Source organism: Stigmatopora argus, chromosome 3, assembly GCF_051989625.1.
Source record: "Stigmatopora argus isolate UIUO_Sarg chromosome 3, RoL_Sarg_1.0, whole genome shotgun sequence".
NCBI lineage: Eukaryota > Metazoa > Chordata > Actinopteri > Syngnathiformes > Syngnathidae > Stigmatopora > Stigmatopora argus.
This window is the reverse complement of record NC_135389.1, coordinates 9976593-9996460: the sequence shown is the minus strand read 5'-3', so window position 1 is coordinate 9996460 and position 19868 is coordinate 9976593. Positions and strand designations below refer to the sequence as shown.

Genomic DNA, 19868 nt, shown 5'->3' with positions numbered 1-19868 from the left:
GTGGTTTCATTAGCACTTACTGGCACAAAATTTTGAGGTTTAAAACTTGCCGTTACATGTAAATACTAAACTTTAAAAAGGCTATTTTAATATAAATCACATTTTTAACCCTTTCATGTACGATTTTTTTCCCATTAATATATTTTTTTCTTTATAGAGGAGGCATCTCAACTTGTGCCCACCATTTTTTAATGTCACCTGCTTTAAGTCTTTGGCTGCAATTGACAATAATAGATGTCCAATCCATTTTAACTAGGAAGGGCTGGAAGTGAAAGCAATTGCCATCTAATAGGCATTTTCAATACACATACATCAGTTTCCCTCTTTTACTAACTACCACAGCACATAATCTGACATGGGGTTGCAGTGAATGAGCAAAACTAAAAACTTTTGAATGCTCACTGAAAGGGTTCATTTATGTGGTTGGTGAAAACAGCTATTAAAATATATGAAACAATCCAATATGAGACACAATTAGTGATTCAATACAGGCTTTAATTTTTCAGTGTTTAGTATAAAAAAAAAGTCAGCACGATGGCTGGTTTCCACTCCCGTTGGTTATAATGACTTTGTTGTGTTTAATTCCCAAAGCTAAAGTACCAAAACTATTTACACACGCACTCAGGGGTGGAGAAAAACAGTCAATTGACCCGCCCAGCGCTCTACCCTGTCAAAACAAAAGCCAGCAAGCTACCGAGCGCCTAGTTTGAAATGTTTCTTACTATCGTCTATAAAGTCATTCTTATACATTTCCATTTATATATGATCTTCTTTACAATAAATAAGCACAGCCACATTTTGCTGCTTCCTATAGTTCTAAGACACACACACACACACACTCACACACCAAGGCCCAAAAAATGACAGAGAAACAGAAGTACAAAAAGAATGGAGAAGAAATTGTAAGGAGGCTGCAGAGTGTGAGGGATGAGAGGAGGCGTTAATTTATAAAACAAACGTGTTCCTATAAATCTGATATAAATATGTACAAACAAGTAGTCCTGTCAAAGCATATTTCAAAAAACAAAACAAAAATAATGCCAAAGATGTCATAGCTTGAGAAGTCAATAACTTAAAAAGTTTTTTAAAAAAAAGGTACAGTATGAATGAGATAGCACCACAAGATGGCGGCGGCCGTCGTCGCCTCAGTGCCGGATTAGGACGAGAAGAAAAACCAAATAAATTAGTGTCGGGCACGACTGTATTTACACCAATTGATACGCACATGGATTGTATGTATGAAGACCCTTTCACACACGGATGCGTGCATACATGCACGCACACACACACAAGCACACGGTCGTGGCAGTAAACTAGTTGCAGCACATGTGAGGCGGTCTTATGGGCACAATCGTTCGTTGTCTTTCTCCCGTCAGAAAAAAGTGTTACGGCGTTGCATAGCTTTTGGGACAAAACAACATGGCCGCCGCAAGCTACAGTATATCAGACGTTTGTGCGTAAAGGAGGCAGGCGCGGTTTTCCTGGCGGCTAGAACAAACGAAAACCGGGCGGGCGGTGACGCCAGGCGGCCTTGGTCAGTGTTCAGTTGCCGTCGCCCTCCCGCTGGCCGCTCGCGGCGCCGTCTTTGAGGTGCTCCATGGCCCGTTCGAAGGCTCGCCGCACCGACTTTTGCAGGTGAGGGCGGCCAGACTCCAGCAGCTTGATACGGTCCAGACTGCGGTCCAAGCCGAACGGAGACATCTTGGATCTAGGAAGCCATTGCCTGAATGAGGACAGGGGTCAGAATCAAATGCGTATAAAAACATACATGTGAATAAATAACATTACACTGCGTTTGTGCACCAAGCTTTCAATATGTCAGTCAATTAAGCTCATCTTAGGCGCACTGTATAGAAATTTTTCATTTTTTGGACATGACATATTTTTACAGAATGGGTCTACAATGGTCTACATTGTTATCATTTAACTTTAAATTCAGATGTTTGTAGTTCTTTGAGAAAAAAAACTTAAAATATTTTTGTATAAGAATACTATATTAATAATCATTTCAATATTTTGTACTTTAGTAAACATAACATTTAAATTTTTGTTGTGCTTGTTACAATTAACTAATATTGGACTCTTTTTGGACACTATTGGCTATTCACAAGACTATAGTTAATTTGCATCTACACAATATTTGGCTAAATATTTTGTGGCTGATGATGTCAATCTAAAATTGGCCAGCTCTCTAAATCTCCAAACTGTCTGCATTTGTGTTAGATATAGACAATGTATATCGCTTAGTTTTATCGTTATTTGCCGACACACAAATTTACCGGCACAATGAGTATTCATTCCACCTTGAGGAAAAAAAATGATACTTTTGAAATGATCATGCTAGAAAATGTATCAATTTTAAAGTGCCCAAATATTTTTTGTTCCTGTCGAACCTCCCCTCAAGGTTTCAGCCCATTTTTCTAGCAAGCGTCATGGCCCTCATTAGCTTATTTGCAACACAGAGCAAAAACAAAGTACCAATAAACTGGACCCTGTAGCTCGAACATTTTGTGTCTCACCAGCTGCGCTTGCTGTCGAAGAAGTGGACGAGGAAGAGTTTCTCGGCGGACCTGAACTGCATCCGCTCGCCGGTTCGCAGCACGTCCCGCGGTGGGAGGGGAAGCTCCACCGCCCCGTGGTACCGCCGCCTCCTCCTCGGTGCTCGAGGGTCCATGATCTGCACAAAAGGAAAACAACGCCCCAAAACATTAACACACCGAAACATGTGAGGCAGAAAGTCGAAAGTCCAAGTCCGGAGTCACATGCACGCAAAGAACGCCGAGTGAGCCAAGAGTCACCACCACAACTCCCGCCCGGCCGAGGGTGACCAATCACAAGCACTCACGATGGCACGGTGGGTGGTATGGTTATGGCAAGGGGGATCTGATGGGTAATGAGACAGGGCGAGCGGGCAGGTGGCTTAGCAAGTCACTCACCAGGGCAGGATAGGAGGGATATCCACTACACTTAGCCCAAACTAGCTTAAGAGGCTCCACAACAAAGGGGAAGATGGCCGAGGGCTTCCACGCCTCTACAGGAACAACACAGGTCAATTACGAACCCGTACACAACACGCACACAGGCGCGCACACACAGACACATAATGATGCACAACTCTTTTTTTGATCCAACCCACCAAGCATTATCATAAATGTATTGATTATTCTAGAGGGGCAACAATTAATCAGTTAATCACCTAATCGATTACCAAATTAATCCACAACTATTTTTAGATGAGCTCATTCAAGACCACATTTTACTTAAATTTGCAGGAATTTAAAAGCCTCTCAACAGTAACTCCCCTGACTTTTGTCGACCTCCATGAAAGCAAACTGATTATCCTTGCATTTGCAAACACCTGCCTTAAATTTGCAAAACAATGCTCGATAAAAAAAAAAAACAGTAACTCAAATTAACAATTGTGTAATAAGTTCTTTTTCTGCAGAGTCAATTTGAAGTTGTTAACATACAAAATTAGATTGCAAAATGAGCAAATAACCAAAATGTCAATGTCATTATAATGCCTTTCATATGAATTTGCCCCCTCCAATAGGGATGACATACAGGCAAGTCAGTTAGCTGAGCTACTACAACATTTTGGCCTGACTAATCTTAGGTCTTTTTGACAAGGAACTTTTCTTTCATACTGGAGTAAGATGGCCCACAAATAAATTAAGGACTCATTTAATTCTTAAAAAAAATGGAACCTGAATACAAACTTTAGGCCAACTTTCTTTAAGGTTGCTCATCTAGTAAAGTATAAATAATTAAAGCCATGGTCCATCATTAAAGTAAGATCCTGGAGACTAAAAATAATAATGAAGAAAATACTTTAGTTCTACAGAAAAATATAAAACAGTATTGCTAAACCGCACCAAGCATATGCCCTTATCAAAAGGCTGTAACATGAGTGCACTAATTGATTTACATATTGCATGACTATAAAAAAACTAAAAATAACTGCACAAACGCTCAGTGGTGTTACCAATAGCATTATCCGCTCCCCTCTTGTTGCTGCTCAGGGCACCGCTGTGACAGCCACAGTTTTTCGTTGAAACGCAGTTAAAGGGTGTTTGAGCGAGTACATTGCTTTCATCATTCCTACCAAATCTCTATTGTGCTCAAGGTTAAAACTGTACATTCAAGTTTAATTAGTTGCAAGAAATTATGAACAATGTAAAAAATAAAAAAAATAAATGAAAAAACAGACAGTAACGAGGTAGCGATGACGACTAAAATATAAATTTCCCAAATACGGGATGAATAAAGTTATTCAATCCAATAAACCCACCCTGACCGATTACAATGCCATGAAGCTATGATGTTACCATAAAATTTCAAAGCTTGTATCAGGCTCATCCTCATTACAGTCCAGGGCCGCCTTACATCTCTTCCTGTAATAAGTAACATCATTCAACATCTCAACAGCCACAGGAAGCCAAAGCAGAGGGATGAAAGAGCTACGTGTTGTTTCAGAGGCGTGGGATGCCAACCCCTGGTACATTCTATATAAAACTGCTTTTTTTAAAACAAAAAATAATAATGGTCATATTTAAAAGAAGAAAAAAAAATTCTACAACGTAATACAACAATATTTTTATCAGCCGTGAAATACTCTTAATGAGTCCAGATTTTAAATATAAAAAGGAGGTTTTGTTTCTATTAAACGTGGCCCTTTTTCTGGCTCAAGGATAGATAAAGCCAGGAAGGACAAATAGCCCAGTGCATTGTTGTTTTGTGTTTACGGAAATGGGAAAAATGTTTAAGTCCCGTAAACTTGCTTGTTGTATTTTGCAGGTTTGCATGAACAGGTGTTATTTTATTTTGATTTGGAATTTTCAAATGTTTACTTCAAAAGGAAAAAAAAACCTAATCCGGACTAAAGGTAAATCTGTCTTGGCAAGGAACAAAAAAAAATATACCAATGGATGGAGGAGTCAAAATGAGAGACCAACGTAGTTGATGTTTTAGTACGGAAAAGGGATGAGGACAAACAATTTGACTGATCACCTGACGACATCTTGACAGCGTGGCTGAGATCGCCATTCTCGGCGCAGGACGTCAGAGCACTTTTGTCATCCACCGTGTTGCGTCGGGGTGCCGCCGGTCGTCCTTTCCCGCTTTTGGAGGCCCCCGCAGTACTAAAAGTGGAGAAAATGTGTGGGTGATTGTTCAGTTGGATTCACAATGTATTTTCCATATCCACTGTAAATCTGATACACTATCCACTTTTCATTCACAATTGAGTGATATCCGATTCCAATATTTTTTTTAAATGACTGGTCTTCCAGAATGATGGATGCAGAGTACAAAGAATAAAGTAGGATGTTCACCTGGCCCCAGACAGGACACTGCCTCCCGAGGAGATACTGGACTCAGAGGCGCAGCGGCGTCGAGGTTCTAGTAATCGAGGCAGCGAGGTTTCCTCCTCCTCTTCCTCAACCACAAAACCATTGGTAATCCCTGCCAGGATAAACAAGAGGAAGATGATTCAGAAAAGTATGTTAAGGCAAAACAAATGTATAAAAATCCCCAAATCAAACATTAGCTGCCATTCATGTACAATGAATGTCCAATATATTTGAACTGAGAGGGTTAGCAGCAATTGAAGGGAGCGCTTAACTGAACATTCGTTGACTGTAAGACCTGCCAGTTCAAATGGAATGGAAGTCTACTAGTAAGGGAGTCATTTGAAATTGTCAACAGAAAGAGACACGTATTTAAATCTCTATCTTGGTCAATCGCACTGAAAGAGTTAAGCACCTGCACTGAATGTAAACATGCTCTTAGTCATTGGTCCCTTTATTGGCCTTGGGTCGTATTTCATTCATGTATTTTCCGTTCCGGACGTGCCAACCACTCGACCACCATGTCAGCACAGACTGTATTTCAATTTACGAATTTGAAATGTTAGATATATTGCTGACAAATAACATATTAAATTCAATAAATAAAGGCATACCTCTACTTACGAATGCCTCTAGGGAATTTTTTTTTATATGCAAATGAGCGCCTCAAGATAAGAAAAAGATCCAAGTTACAAAATTCCCCCAAAAATAAATGCACTTCCTTATCAGTTATTTTGAAAATATTGTCACGGATGCATTGATTCTCAGTTTAGAACATTGCTACCCTCTACTGGACTCTCATTTCATCGCTCTAATTCTATCTCATATAATGACAATAAAAGCATTCAATTTAATTGGCTGTCTCACGACAACCAGTATACATGTTTCAAGATTCTCTCTTACATACCTATCTACCTTGGCTGAATACTCCCCTTGTTAATGATGAAACATGGGTATTACGTCTCCCATAATAATGGTCCCGGAGGGAACTATTTCAGCGGTGCAGGGCACATTTTCATATGCTTTACAATTTTCTCTCATTTTTGTGTGTTTCCTCACATCTTTCATACAAAATTGGGACACTTTGACCAATTTTAAAGGGTTTAGTTGGTAGTGGTGTGAGGGCCGTGGAACGGACTAGAGAATTTACCTCTACTTACGAAATTTTCAAATTACGAAAAAGGTTCTGGAAACAATAAGTTTTGTAAGTAGAGGTACGACTGTATATGCTGACGCACCCTTTTCACAAACATATTGATATTTCTTTCCACTATTCTGCAATAATTCCATCCCATGAAAACACACCTGTTCCCAGACGCTTGATGGGCGACTCATCATCTTCACCGTCGACACTGCTACTCCTTGGCCGCTTCTTGGGCAGCAAGAGGGTCTCCAGTCGAGGGATGACCACTGAAAGGAACGTTTTGGTGCCCAGCGGCGAGGGAGGCGACTGCGAGGGGGTGGCGGAAACCTCCTTGCCTTTGGGTGGTGGGTTCTGTGGGCTGACGCTCTTGGAGGTGCACAATAGGACATTGTTCTGTTCCTCGGGTTCGTCGCCATTGGGGAGGTGCCCATTGAGCTTAGGGCAAGTTGGTGAGGTAGCTGAGGTGCAAGTGATGTCGCCTGGCTTCGTGGGGGTGTGCTCCACCGGCTTCAAGGAAGGTGGTCCCAAGTCAGGTGGTGGCGACGGCACATCTGATTGCATCAATTCCAGCGGCGCGTCTAACGTCGGAGGAGTGGAAGCGTTCACCTCCAGAGCTGGGAGAGACTCCGAAGGTTCAGGAGGGGGTCTCTGTACGGCCGTTTCTGTCGGCAGTAGCGATTTCTTGAGGCCCATCTCACTTCGGACCTCCATGATGGACTTCTTGAGGAGCTTAAGCCTCTTGCTACGAGACGGACTGTTCTTCATGGCTGTGCTGAGGTCCAGCTTTTCTAGGAGTTCCTTTAACTGATCCTCCAGTGGCGTCAGGCGGCGGTAGGAGGGGGTCAGCAGATGGTCCACTGGGGGAGAGGAAAACAAAGCCATCAGTAGAAATACTCTTGTCTTATACACTGCTACATTCAAGTATTTCAGTTATCCCCTTTGTTTATATCAAGTTAAAGGCTCAAAGGTGACCGCCGGGTGGAGCGAGACAATAAAGTAGTTCCTGGAGAATGACTCACCATTCTCCCAAGTGAAGGGGGAAGGCACCTCCACTTTGGGGGGGTCAGCAAGCAACAGGCCACTGGGGAAGTCGAAGCCAATCCTTTCAATCTCCTTGCGGGCACGGCGCAAGATGACTCCTCCATGGTCCTGCATCCTCTGGGCCACCTTGTAGAAGAAAGTCTCCTTGGCGTTGTACTTCATGCAGTTGGCAATGACCAGATCAAAGTCAGCCTCAAAGTCGTCCAAGTTGCGGTAGGCATGGTTGTCGATGCGTGACCTCATGGTGGAGAAGTCCATTGGGTGCTCGATGTGGTCCACGTAGTCTGGGACCTTTGTGAGAAGAAAATGATTGGTTTCAAGTGGCCGGGAAAACAGTCGGGCCTTGAAGAAGAAATTGCCAAAAATATGACAATTACAATTAGATAATAACAATCACTATGTAAAATGCATCAGACTGATTCGGTTAAATCCATCTCAATTAGCACCGGTCACTTTTATGTGTTCTGACTGACCTCCTTGGCGCTGACAGGCTGGGCAAAGACATTGTAGTGGTCCTTCTGCTGCAGCTGGCTAAGCACAGCCCTCAGCAAGATGTTGAATGGCGTTAATTGGAGCTCTAGCGCTGATTGCTGCAGCTTCATCTGGTGAAACAGGCTCGCATGAATATCGTTACCTTTTTATCTTGAATTTGCTGTGAATACGCCTGAATGACAGTTATACAGAATGTATGGAGGTGGTTGTTATGTTGGAACTGGTAACAACTCCGTACATCTTTTCCAATGTATGTATAATCAGCACTTTTGTCTTACCATAAACTTTTTCAGCATTTTGCACAACCAATTAAATTGTATACTAATATTAAACAAACTATATCCCCGTCTCTGGCATTGTAGATTGGCGCTGCTACCTACCTCCTCCCTCTTGAGCTTCTCTCTCTTCCTGATGAGCTCCAGCAGCAATCGTGCTCGCTCCAGGTCATGTCTGAGTCGGTGCCACTCCTTCAGCTGCTCTTTCAGCTCTTTGTTGGTCTCCGAGCGATCCTAAAGAAACAATTGTTGATCAAAAAATATAAAATACAATCGACAGTTATGTGCCGAGAGCTCAATTGATAGGATTTGTTGGTATCCCCTCACCGTTGACGAGGACTTAGGGGTCTGAGGTGGATTGGCCTGCAGGCGACGAATGAGTGGCACATTATTCCTGGACTGCCGCTTCAGCACCCAGTAGCTAAGAACACGTTCCACGAATGGACGTTTCCTCTGGACTGCCACTTGGTTCAGGATCGTGTCCAAACTGAAATGGAAGTTTTAAAACACATTTTGATGGTAATTCTGGCATAACATAATCCGTCAACCGCTTCGCTTTAGGTTAAACAACTGATTGTGTTAAATGTGCTCTTAGGATTGCGTTGAGCTGATTTGAATCCAAGCAAACTTTGTGATATCGCCAATTATATTTTATAATGGTAATATATTATAACTAAGAATGGATATCATATCGGTCACCCGAAACCTTTGCAAAAACATCCCTACAAAGATTTTGGCCTACCTGGAGGCCTTGATACTGGGTCCAGAGCTGCCGGGGCCCCCGGGCTCAGGTTGGGGTTCGGGCGGGGGCTCCGCCCGCTTGCTGCGCTTCTTGTACCAGGCCTTGGCACGAGCCCTGCCGCGCCGTTCCGTGCGCTTGTGGCAGGCGCCGTTCTTGGGGTGGTGCTCCTTATAAATGTTGAGTGGGCGGCGGTCGCAGCCGTCTGGCGTGTGGCTGCAGCAGTATGCCGTTTTCTTGACAGAGAAGGTGCCCGGGGGTGTCTCTTCTTTGATGGGTTCCATTTTCATGAAGAGGCCTGCCTTCTGGGCACAGCTGACATGAAAGGCGGCATAGCAGTTCACGCGGTCACACTGGATGCAGGCGCCCACCCCTTTCTCCTTACAGAGGTAGCACGTCAACTTCCAGCGGGCAGGTGGGATGTTGCATACGCCGTCAATGGGCTCAATAAACACAGTGTCCGAGAAGCCCACCTCAGGCACCCACAGGGCGCAGGCCACGTGGCCCCAGCGGCCGTCGTCCGTCTTCTTGAGGGCGCCTCCCCGGTTGGGGCAGAAAACACAGTCAGCAGGCCGCGCCGGGCGTTGTAGACAATGGCGGCACAGCCACTGGCCTTCGGGGATGTAGGGCACGCCATAGCACTCCTGGTGCACGGCGATGTTGCAAGCATCACAGAAGAGGATGACGTTGCTGTCGGCGCCGTCGCCGTCCATGCACACGCAGCACACGGCGTCCTCGTCCACCAGCGACTGCGCTTCGCTCTGGCCCTGAGTGGTGGCATACGACTCCTTCTCGAAGCGGTCCATGAGGAACTCGAACAGGTTGCTGGACACCTGGCTGATGCCCTCGCTCCGGCGCTTCTCGTTGAGCAGCTCCAGCCAGGCGTAGTCCTCCTCGTCCATGTCGTACTCCACTTCCTCATCCAGTTCCTCCTCTGTCCGCTCTGTATATGTATAGTATGCAGCTGGCCTCTTGGGTACCACAGGCAAATTGTACTCCACTGTTCTCACATTGGGTTCCAGCAGGGCGGCAGGGGTGTGCGGGGCGCCTTGCGGGGGCGCCAGTGCAGCGTTCTTCTTGCGCTGGCTGTTTTTGAGCCGCACCGAGCGCACCAAGACCTGCTGGGGCTTCTCGCTGTTCTCCTTATTGCTGTTGCACTCCAGGATCTCCTGCGCTGTTGGGTCGTCGTCGGTGATGACGTCCAGCTTGTCGAAGATGCTCAGCCGGTGCACACGCCCGTCCACTTCCAGCTCCACCATGCGTTGGGCCTGCGCGTATGTCAACGTCTCCCGGTTGGGTGACGGCTTGATAGGCGACGATTCCCTTTTTAGCGCCGCCGGGCGCTGGTGGCGGGCTTTTTTCTTCATGCTGCCAGACGCTGACAAACAGAAGTGGGGGAAATTGGTGAATGTGTTCGCTCATCATTAGATTTCAATACATAAAAATGGTTATTACACCTTAGAGACACCTGCAATTGGTTTAAATCTCCAATATAGACATTGTGGAAAAATATCCTGTCAACCTTCTACCCTAAAAATGTTCTCTAGCGCAAGGGGTAGGCGATATGGACTTAAAATTCGATCATGATATTTTAAGGAAATTTACGATGAAGATGTATGTAAACAAAAATACTGAAAAATAAGTACCTATTCACTTCACTTCATTGTGATGTGTTACTACACTAAAGAGGAGAAAGCCCCAATTGCCATGAATATTTTCCACATTATTTTTTAACATTCGCTTGAAAAAACAAGAAATGGCCCATCTAGTCGAGGCTGAAACCACAATGTAGCGTGAGCATGCTGTTGGTAACAGGTTAATTTAATTGGGACACAATGTTCATTGTGGAACCGGAGACCTGAGATGTGTCAATGAGGAAGGCCAACAGGCAAAGAATGGGGGGAGGGGGTCGTCATAGGAACTGTTGTTCGGCGGCTTGCAATACAGAGTGCAGTGGCTCTGACTCCTGGAGGACAAGTATCATAAATTCCAACCCCTGGCCTTTCCTGGGTGGAACAGGAAACTGGCTAAACCCACAACTAAAACTCCTTTCTTTGCACGTTTTTTTAACCTGCATATTATATTCACTTCTCTCTGTCCGAATTGGTTTATGGGTTTGTACACTTCAGTCTGTTACATCGTCGGGTTTCGACACCTGAAAGCACCACACGGCGTGTTGCAAAAGATTTTGTGTCAAAACTTAGAAATACAAGCCAGCCAAATGAGAGAAAATAGATGCCAAAATTTGGAATAGGCTATGTTAAGATATCCATTAGACCTGCTTTAAAAACTATCGTGATAAATGATAGTAATGTGGATTTTTTCCCCCCGTGCTGGCATAACACTACTATATCGGCATCGGATCGGCAATACTTGCCCGGAAGCCCTAATTTGATTACACAGGGGGAGAGAGAACAAGGCGGCATGAGTGAATGTTGATGAGATGCAATTTATTAAATTTATTGTGTCCAACTAAATAAAATTGCACCAATTTATATATTGAACGGCGACTCATAAAAACTATCATTAATTGTAATGTCTTATTTCCACATATATAAACAAGAAACAAGCCACCAGTTACCTGATGTGGCTCAAGTTGTCCATCAATATTTCTTTTATAAATGTATATTTTTGCAACATGGCGTAAGCCAGGGGTGTCAGACTCGGGTTGGTTCGCGGGCAGCGTTAACGTCAACTCGATTTCATGTGGGCCGGACCATATTAGATATAATATTTAGAATTTTTAAATAAATGGATTAAAAGAACTGGATTAAAAGCCCTAAATATTCAGTTTTTTTATAGATCTAAAAAAATGTTTATTTTAGCTTTTTTTTAATATATTTTTTAGATTTTACAAAATGATTTTTGAACTAAAAACACAGAAAAAAATGATTAAAAAATTACAATTATTGATTTAAAAGGGGGGAAAAAAAATCAGGAAATGTAATATACATCTATACTCTTCATTTTAATTTGACCCTAAAACAGAAAGTCGGCACTCATGATTTACTTTCCCGGGCCACACAAAATGATGCGGCGGGACAGATTTGGCCCTCGGCCCGCCACTTTGACACAGTGGCGTAAGCTATTCTGTCAGAGCTGCGCCATTTTTTTCATAATATTTATATTTTCAACTACCAACCGTGAGGTCTACTACCACACAATACCTCAGTTTGCGTGTTAGGTAACAAAACTTGTCAGACTTGCAGTTCTGTCCCTAACGATTCGACCTTAAGGCGTTTTTACACTAGCGACAGAGCAGTGTGAAAAAGTCCAGAGGTGGTGGCGGGCAAAATGACGGCAACGCAAAGCAGTGAATTGGCTGGATCAGGCAGTAAAGAGAGGGCACTCCAATTCCAAGAACACAAGAATGTCTTGACTTGTCATTTTAAGGCGGAAGGGGAGATTATAGCAGCCATAAAAAGGGGCAAACTAGTTTTAGCGGGAACGTGGAAAGTTCGTCATTCAAAAATTACAGTTCCATGCAAAGAGCATTGAGATATGATTTGAGCCAAATAAATAGAGGGTTTAAAGCCCCTTTCCCAAATTCACTCATCACTTAATGCGCCGTCAAGCTTTGTTTTTTTTGGCTTGGGATTTAAAGTTTTTCTCCTCAAATATTAAATAAAAAATGATCCAACACCACCATTGTAAAATGATCAATGCTCATTACAGCAGTTTATGAAATTGAATTTTACAGACAAGCTGGCTGGGACCTTCTGCCACTCATAATTAACATTTTGGTAGATTTATTCCCACAGACTAGCATCTAAGTATTGTTGTATGCTGGTTTATGTGTTCAAGATATTAGCATTAGCTTAAAAGACGCACAACTTCTATAAGACGTGTTTATTTCCTGTCTATAGTGTTTCAATTAGATATCAAAAGACGAGTTGATGGAAATTTGGTGAACATTTTAATGTTAAGAAGATATAAACAATATTTGATATATTGTGTGTTTCCTGTTTCCATCTTATGGATTCACATCAGCTTAAAAGACATACATAAACAGTTGGTACCTTTTATGTAGTTGTGCTAACAACTCTTTGGCTTTTTAAGTGTTGTCATACATACAATAACCTCCCATCTATTGACCACAATTGAGATGGAATTGATGGCCTAGGAGTACGTTAAAGGCTTTAACATCTATTTTAATAAGTTTACATTTGTTGAATAGCTAAAGCAAAAAAAAATCTTGGAATTCGAGTTTGTGGATTTCAACCGGGGAGCGCGACCGCCATAAACAAATTATCGGATACATCACTAAGATGATTACAAGTTTACTGGGTCAGTCCCATGAGTCTGCTTCCTCACTTGGCATCTTGGGCGTGTTGTGGAGGCAGTAACAACAAAGTGTAATCTTAATACTTCAAATATGACCCTAATTACCCTCACAATTCCCATACCCATATATTCACAACAAATACTCACTTCCAACAAGTTGCAGGACTACGTTTATTATTAAGCCTGCTGTTTCTCCAAATGCATGAAGCATTTTTGTTCCTTTTTTAACGCAATGTATAGTAGAAATATTAGAGGATTGTGTTTCTTCAAAGAAATATCTTGCATGCCGCAAGCTACTGGGATATGTGAGTAAAGAGGGAGGCGTTAACGCATTGCCCGGATGAATGAAAGGAGGCGGGGAGCTCGGCACCTCCATGCCGACCTCAGCGAGTCGATTCGGGCAGCGGGTCGCCCCCACCCCCGATCGACTGTGGACAAGCAACTGCTCGCAGATGCGGCTAAGACACGGCGTTTTGTGACGAAATGGTCCCTACGAACGGTGTTTCAATAAAGCCTGACCAGGAGGTGCTTGTTTTTTGCTTTTATTATGCAAAAAGGAAGCCGCAAAGACTTGGATAAAGGTCTAAAAACACACAGTTCACATCATGAGCATTTTTAAAGGAACAGAGGGGGAGGAAATATGGCGACTAGCACAACAAGAAAACCCACGGGGGCTTTAAAAAAGTTGTCCTTTCCTCGCAGCCGTGGGTTCTTTTGTTGTGGTAACCACAAATGTTAAGAGTCAAGGTGCTGTTTTGAAAGGAGGTACGCGGGGCAACGGGGACGAACCTACCTTGGGTTTCTCAAGAATTCAGCTTTTGGAGAAGCGGAGGAATATGCAATAGCAATGGCGGCGGCGGTGAGGCCTGCGGAGACCAAGCGGTGGATAGGTTAAGTTAACATCCAACCGATGCTTGGTGGTGATCCAAACGAGGCACGATTGAGGCCACCGAGGATCCAGGGCGACCGAAGGCCCTGGTCGGGGGGCTACAAATTCGATGGCGGCGCTGCCGATCGCTCTCGGTCGCTGCAGTGCTCGGGCTGAGCCGACTAGCTGAGCTGCTTCTCTTCCCCCAACAACAATGCGGCTGTGAGTCTCGTGCGTCATGACGTCACGCGTACGATTCCAAACCAGGAAGCGCTCCGACTAAGTCGGTTCGACAAAGTATAAACCTGAAGAGGCCCGACTTTTAATTAAATCACTTTTTTTCATCCAGATGTTAAAGAGACCATCAGAATTTATAATACAACACCCACCATCTAAAACAATTTCCATTGCAGGTTGGGTTTGTCAATGTTGTATTTTTTTCATAAATGATTTAAAAAAAAAATCACATTATACTCAGTAACAACATATTATTGTGTGAATGTAAACACTTCATAAGGAACAGAACTAATCCATCCATTCAGGATTGCCTTTAATCACCCATTATATTTTTAACATCAGGGACCCTTTAGGGACCCCAACATAATGTCTCTGTTCCTGTCAGGGCACATAATTGTGAGCAATTGAGTCTTCAATAAATGGAATTTCGATCTGCAAAAATAGCCAGATAAGACCAGAGATGCTTGCAAACTCTGCAACGGAATGACAGGATTTGATCTAAGACCGTTAAAACTGTCAGTGCAATCCACATCTACTATGCTGGCGATATTAAAAAATATTAAAACAATGTCATTTTACAAATAATAATAAAACTTGCTGGGCTAATCAGTCTTGGTCTGGTCTCCGCTCTGCTGTGATCCCGAGATGGAAGATTCTTGTTTGGAAAGCAGGTTATTTTTGCGAAGGTGACAGGCCTGCTGGTAAGGGGGGCTGATGGGCGGCTGGGTAGGCGGCGTGTACTGGTACTCTTTTCCTGCTTCCAGCTGAAGAAATGAAACAAAGTTGAATTTTAATAGGGGCTAACAGATTATTTTAATGAAATTTGACCTCACCTGCAGAGGGTAGGTTCTATCCGAGTCAAAAGCACTCAGGTCTCCGCATGCCAGGAAAGGCACGATGATGCGGTTCGGGCCTTCTAACTGGTTGAAATCGACATCTGTTTTAAAAAAAAAAATTGGGTGTACCCAATAGAGCACAGGTGTCAAAGTGGCTGCCATGGAACCAAATCTGGCCCACCGCATCATTTTGTGCAGCCCGAGAAAGATCATGAGTACCGACTTTCTGTTTTATGATAAAGTTCAAATGAAGATTATAGATGTATAGGGAATACTTCCTGTTTATGCCCTTTTTAAAACAAAAATTGTAGTTTTTTAATCTTAAATTTTCTTTTTTTCTTTTAGTGTTGTTTTTAATTTAAAGGCATTTTTAAAAATCTGTTTAGATCTATAACAAATTGAATATTTAGGGCTTTTATCCAGTTCTTTCAATCCGATTTTATTTTAAATATCTAAATATTATATCTAAAAATGCTCCTCTTTCCCCTTTATTTTTCCCTGTAAATAAACCGATTTTTAAAAATGCAATATTTACTCTTTTGTCTTTTTAAATAAAAAACAAAAGGTTAAAACATGATAGATTTAATATTTGCCTTTTTTCCTGATAATTTTTTTTAAATACATTTTAAAAATCCACTATAAAAGATAATTATTATTAAGAGGCTCAAAGAGGAGATTTGTACTCATTTTTAATGTCCAAAAATGATCCCTCCACGATCGGAAAAGCTGACAATTCAGAAATCGATTAATTTTGGCAACCTAATTGGAAGACATAACGGCCCTCCGGATAAAGCGAAACTACAACGTAGCCCACGACAAAAAAAAATTAGTTTGACACCCCTTCAATAGGGCAACACATATCAGGATATCTATTTTTGTTTATCAAAACGACCTACCGTAGGAGTGATCCAGGAGAGGATTGGACATGTTGGGCATGTAACCGTCTGGAGGATGGTAGTTCTGACACACCACAAATGCTTCTGCAAGCAGAGAGAACATGTTTTCAATTATATATTAAAACAGATGCATAAATATCTTGAAAAAGTTGACAAAGGTGGTCACTAACCAATGCTGGAGTTGCGGCTGCTACGAGGCTTGGCGCATGTCACGCCGCTGAAAAAGATCTTAAGCTGTGAGTACAGCAGCGTCACATCTTTGCCCCGGAAAATCTGTTAGAGGGTGAGACAAAAAGAAGGAAGAAAACCATGTGACTAAAATAGGTACATTAATAGATTTTATAGAATAAAGTGAGTTTAATTTGGCTTTGTCTTTTTGCCATAGTGCAAAAATCAGGCTCGAACTATCAACATGGCTGCAAACAGATAAGAAAAATCTGAATTCAAAGCACACTTGATGTTGGCACCGTGAAAACCATTCCAATCCCTTTATAAAGAGTGAAAACAAAAAAAGGGAGTGCTGACCTCACTTGGCCTACTACGATTATTTATTTGTCTGTGTTATTTGTGCACTACGTGGTGAAAGCTATGAATTTTATTATAGTTGAATAATGACAATAAAAGCATTCAATTCAATTCACATACAATGCTGAAGAAGATGCAGCGTCAGTGGGTTGCAGTTTGTCAACTCATTTTGGGCCGCTGACATTTTTCGATCCAAAATTATTTTCAAAATAAACTTATAAAACCAGCCTTGACAAAAATGTTAGGAAATATTCATTCAAGGCACATCCTCAAGATTGATCAAAAAGTAGTTTAGTCGTATGGTGACAAGCCAAAAGCCTCTAGGAGAATGTACAACAAATAGAGAAGAAAGAAGTACATACTACTACAACTTAAAAGACCTGAGGGTTGTGTGCTTTTGTTTTCACAGAAAGACAGAGACACTGGGACTTGAATGATTACTCAAAATGCTCTCAAAGAGCTGAAAAAATGGAAAACTCATCTGTGAAAACAGCTGAAAGTCAATGAGTCAATAGTTGATGGATATTAGCTGACTAACCTTGGCCACAAATGTTCCACCTGGTTTAAGTACGTGAGTAGTGATATTCAGCGCCTGAGGTAAAACAAACAAAACTAGTTCAAATCACTGAACTCGGTCCTCTTTCTTGATTCAAACAAACCCTAGCTAGTGACTTACAGCTAGTAGCAGCTGAGCCTGGATGTATTCGTCCACATCATGGAGGCCCGTAACTATGACGGCAAAAAAAAAAAACTTGAACAATGCATAATTTGCGGCAATGGCGGTGGACGCGGCTGAGGGTCTCACCATCAGGAGCGCCGTCACACACTACCAAGTCGGCCGGGTGACCCTCAAAGTGGCGCACAATCTCCTCGGCTGTCAACACCTAAGACACCAGGGAAGAGGATGTCATTTCAGTCACGTGACCCTGGTGAGTTTATCACGTGATCAAAAATAACACTAAATACGTAGAAACACATTCACTATTTGAATTGTGCGTTAGTTTTAAGATAGCTGACTTTTATTGGGGCTACGTTAAATGCTTTGGTTACTTCAACTATTTTAATGTTTTAAGATTTTGACAAACCATATACAGTGCATATAGTTCAAATGGCACCTTGGTGATGTCTCCTTGAATCTGAGTGACTCCCGGAAGAGGAGCCATTGCCTGCAGATCCACTGCCACAATCTTCACATCTTCGCCACTCTCAGACTTATCGCCATGGCATCTAAACAACAAACCTCATTCAATGACAACCTAAGCCAATGTTCAAGAGTGGGTGACCAACGTTCTCTATCAAATCACGATGAGAGTCAAACTCTGCCTACCTGAGTTTCCGACTGAGAACTTGACTCCAACTGCCAGGAGCAGCACACAGATCCACAGCTCTGTTCACTCCTAACATCGGCACAAATATTGCAACAGAAATAAGACAATTATGACATTTTACAGGACATAATCTAGCCTGGCCTAACAAACTTAACAAAACGCAATTTTCTTCATATATGTATTTATATTTTCCACATATAATTGATTCCTCTTCCAAAAATGTACAAAAATTTTGAGGACTCATAATTATTCGTTTGGCGGACCGGTGGAGTGAGTGGTTAGCACATTGGCCTCACAGCTCTGGGCTCCTGGGTTCAAGTCCAGGTCGGTCCACCTGTGTGGGTACTCCGAATTCCCCCCACATTCCAAAAACATGCATGGTCGGCTGATTGGACACTCTAAATTGCCCCTAGGTATGGGTGTGAGTCTGCATGGATGTCCGTCTCCTTGTGCCCTGCGATTGGCTGGCCACCAATTCAGGGTGTCCCCGCCTCTGGCCCAGAGACAGCTGGGATTGGCTCCAGCACCCCCCACAACCCTAATGAGGATAAAGCAATTCAGAAAATGAGAGAGACTGATCCTCACAAGAGTCGCAGGGGTGCCACAGCCAATCCCAGCAAACTGTGAGGAGCAGGTGTAGGACACCCTGAATTGATTGCCAGCCAATCGCAGCACACAATGAGATGAACAACCACTTACACTCATACAATTAAGTGTTGAACCGGCCTACCAGGCATGATTTGGAGATGTGGGAGGTCAATTGAAGACTGAATGTCAACCAAATGTGTAAAAGTGTGCAGAACACTACATAATGAAGGCCAACCAAAGCCTATTTAGTTGGTAAAACACATGATATGCTTCTCTCAATAGTGACTCTACCAAAACTGCACTACTAAAATAAAGTTGAGTGGTATACCTTGATTTATGAATTTCTGCCCACATCTATAATGCGTAAGTCAAAGCAATAGCTCAAATTCATTAACCATAACCATAACATAACAACAGACCAGCAAACAAGTTGAACTCCTCGTCCAGCTGTAGTAGCTTGAAAGCGCTTCTCGCTCTCCAGCCTTCTTCTTTGGCCAGGCGGTAGTAAATATCACGTTTGTCTTTGGATGAGCGACCCATTATGACCAGATCTGCTGAACATCAATACATACGTTTAATGGTGTTGTGACTTCATTCGGTATATAGCATTCCACTTCCACAATGGACACAAAGTAGTAAAATTCGACTCGATACATTAAAGCCAATACAACGGAGGGATTTAGTATTTTGTTTTTTAAAATGTAGTTTTGTCTTTCAAAAGTTTTCTGTTATCAATAAACACATTAAAAATTACCCAGACGTATATAATACAGTAATGCTAGTTTACATATTATACTTGTATTCCTCTTAACAATACATGTATTTTCGAAATATGTTACTTACAAAAACCACAATCGCATTAGATTTCGTGCATAGGTGTCCCATACGCGCCTGTTCAAAAAGGACAAAGTAGCAACGACATCGCCTAACTAAAATTAATCATTTTTATAAACCCAGAAGCAAAGACACAAGCAGATTAGACTATCTGTCCAAAATTGAAAGTATGTGGCCGAAATTGAAATTTAAAAAAAATACAAGTACATCGTTCTCACCCTGTAGTAACTCACTATAGCCACGTGGTGGCACTGCATTGTGCAGCTGCTGCACAATCAATCGATTTTTTGCTGTCAAAAGGCAAATTTCCACTTATTATTTTTAAAGTGTACCACTCCTTATATTGAACGTGGCAAGAAAATAAACTGATTGGTCTGTGACCTGTCCAGGTTGATCAAAGAGAAAACGAAAGATTAAAAAAAATACATGCAAT

General features: G+C 42.4%; 2 protein-coding genes across 5 annotated transcripts; both read right to left on the bottom strand.

The window, feature by feature from the left end:
* Nucleotides 1-474: 474 nt before the first annotated feature.
* On the bottom strand, nucleotides 475-14422 carry brd1b (bromodomain containing 1b). 3 transcript variants are annotated; one of them, XM_077596351.1, is made up of 12 exons: nucleotides 14117-14422; nucleotides 9043-10417; nucleotides 8628-8787; nucleotides 8406-8534; nucleotides 8007-8135; nucleotides 7512-7824; nucleotides 6654-7349; nucleotides 5334-5463; nucleotides 5011-5141; nucleotides 2937-3031; nucleotides 2520-2677; nucleotides 475-1723 (listed from the first exon to the last, which is right to left on the bottom strand). In XM_077596351.1, the coding sequence occupies exons 2-12, from the start codon at nucleotides 10404-10406 to the stop codon at nucleotides 1543-1545; spliced, it is 3486 nt and encodes a 1161-aa protein (XP_077452477.1). In that variant the 5' UTR covers nucleotides 10407-10417; nucleotides 14117-14422; the 3' UTR covers nucleotides 475-1542. The 3 variants fall into 3 exon arrangements, with proteins under 3 accessions (XP_077452477.1, XP_077452475.1, XP_077452476.1); XM_077596349.1 differs by lacking the exon at nucleotides 2937-3031 and having other exon boundaries at nucleotides 1558-1723; nucleotides 7512-7875; XM_077596350.1 differs by lacking the exon at nucleotides 2937-3031 and having other exon boundaries at nucleotides 1558-1723; nucleotides 14117-14421.
* Nucleotides 14423-14724: 302 nt separating this feature from the next.
* On the bottom strand, nucleotides 14725-19526 carry ftsj1 (FtsJ RNA 2'-O-methyltransferase 1). Of its 2 annotated transcripts, none has more exons than XM_077597401.1 (11): nucleotides 19445-19526; nucleotides 19021-19152; nucleotides 18013-18082; nucleotides 17801-17912; nucleotides 17491-17569; nucleotides 17362-17414; nucleotides 17224-17277; nucleotides 16331-16433; nucleotides 16161-16244; nucleotides 15262-15365; nucleotides 14725-15192 (listed from the first exon to the last, which is right to left on the bottom strand). In XM_077597401.1, the coding sequence occupies exons 2-11, from the start codon at nucleotides 19139-19141 to the stop codon at nucleotides 15031-15033; spliced, it is 942 nt and encodes a 313-aa protein (XP_077453527.1). In that variant the 5' UTR covers nucleotides 19142-19152; nucleotides 19445-19526; the 3' UTR covers nucleotides 14725-15030. The 2 variants fall into 2 exon arrangements, with proteins under 2 accessions (XP_077453527.1, XP_077453528.1); XM_077597402.1 differs by having other exon boundaries at nucleotides 19021-19155; nucleotides 19445-19489.
* Between the last annotated feature and the right edge of the window lie 342 nt (nucleotides 19527-19868).

Excerpts from the sequence above, each read along its gene's own strand:
- brd1b (XM_077596351.1), bottom strand. The coding sequence starts at position 10,406 with ATGAAGAAAAAAGCCCGCCACCAGCGCCCGGCGGCGCTAAAAAGGGAA. Across the intron at positions 5,464-6,653 it reads CATCAAGCGTCTGGGAACAG|GGATTACCAATGGTTTTGTG; the intron begins GTGTGTTTTCAT and ends TTATCCTGGCAG. Across the intron at positions 5,142-5,333 it reads AGTGTCCTGTCTGGGGCCAG|TACTGCGGGGGCCTCCAAAA; the intron begins GTGAACATCCTA and ends CTCCACTTTTAG.
- ftsj1 (XM_077597401.1), bottom strand. The coding sequence starts at position 19,141 with ATGGGTCGCTCATCCAAAGACAAACGTGATATTTACTACCGCCTGGCC. Across the intron at positions 18,083-19,020 it reads GGAGTTCAACTTGTTTGCTG|GAGTGAACAGAGCTGTGGAT; the intron begins GTCTGTTGTTAT and ends TGCCGATGTTAG. Across the intron at positions 17,278-17,361 it reads AGGCTCAGCTGCTACTAGCT|GCGCTGAATATCACTACTCA; the intron begins GTAAGTCACTAG and ends GTTTTACCTCAG.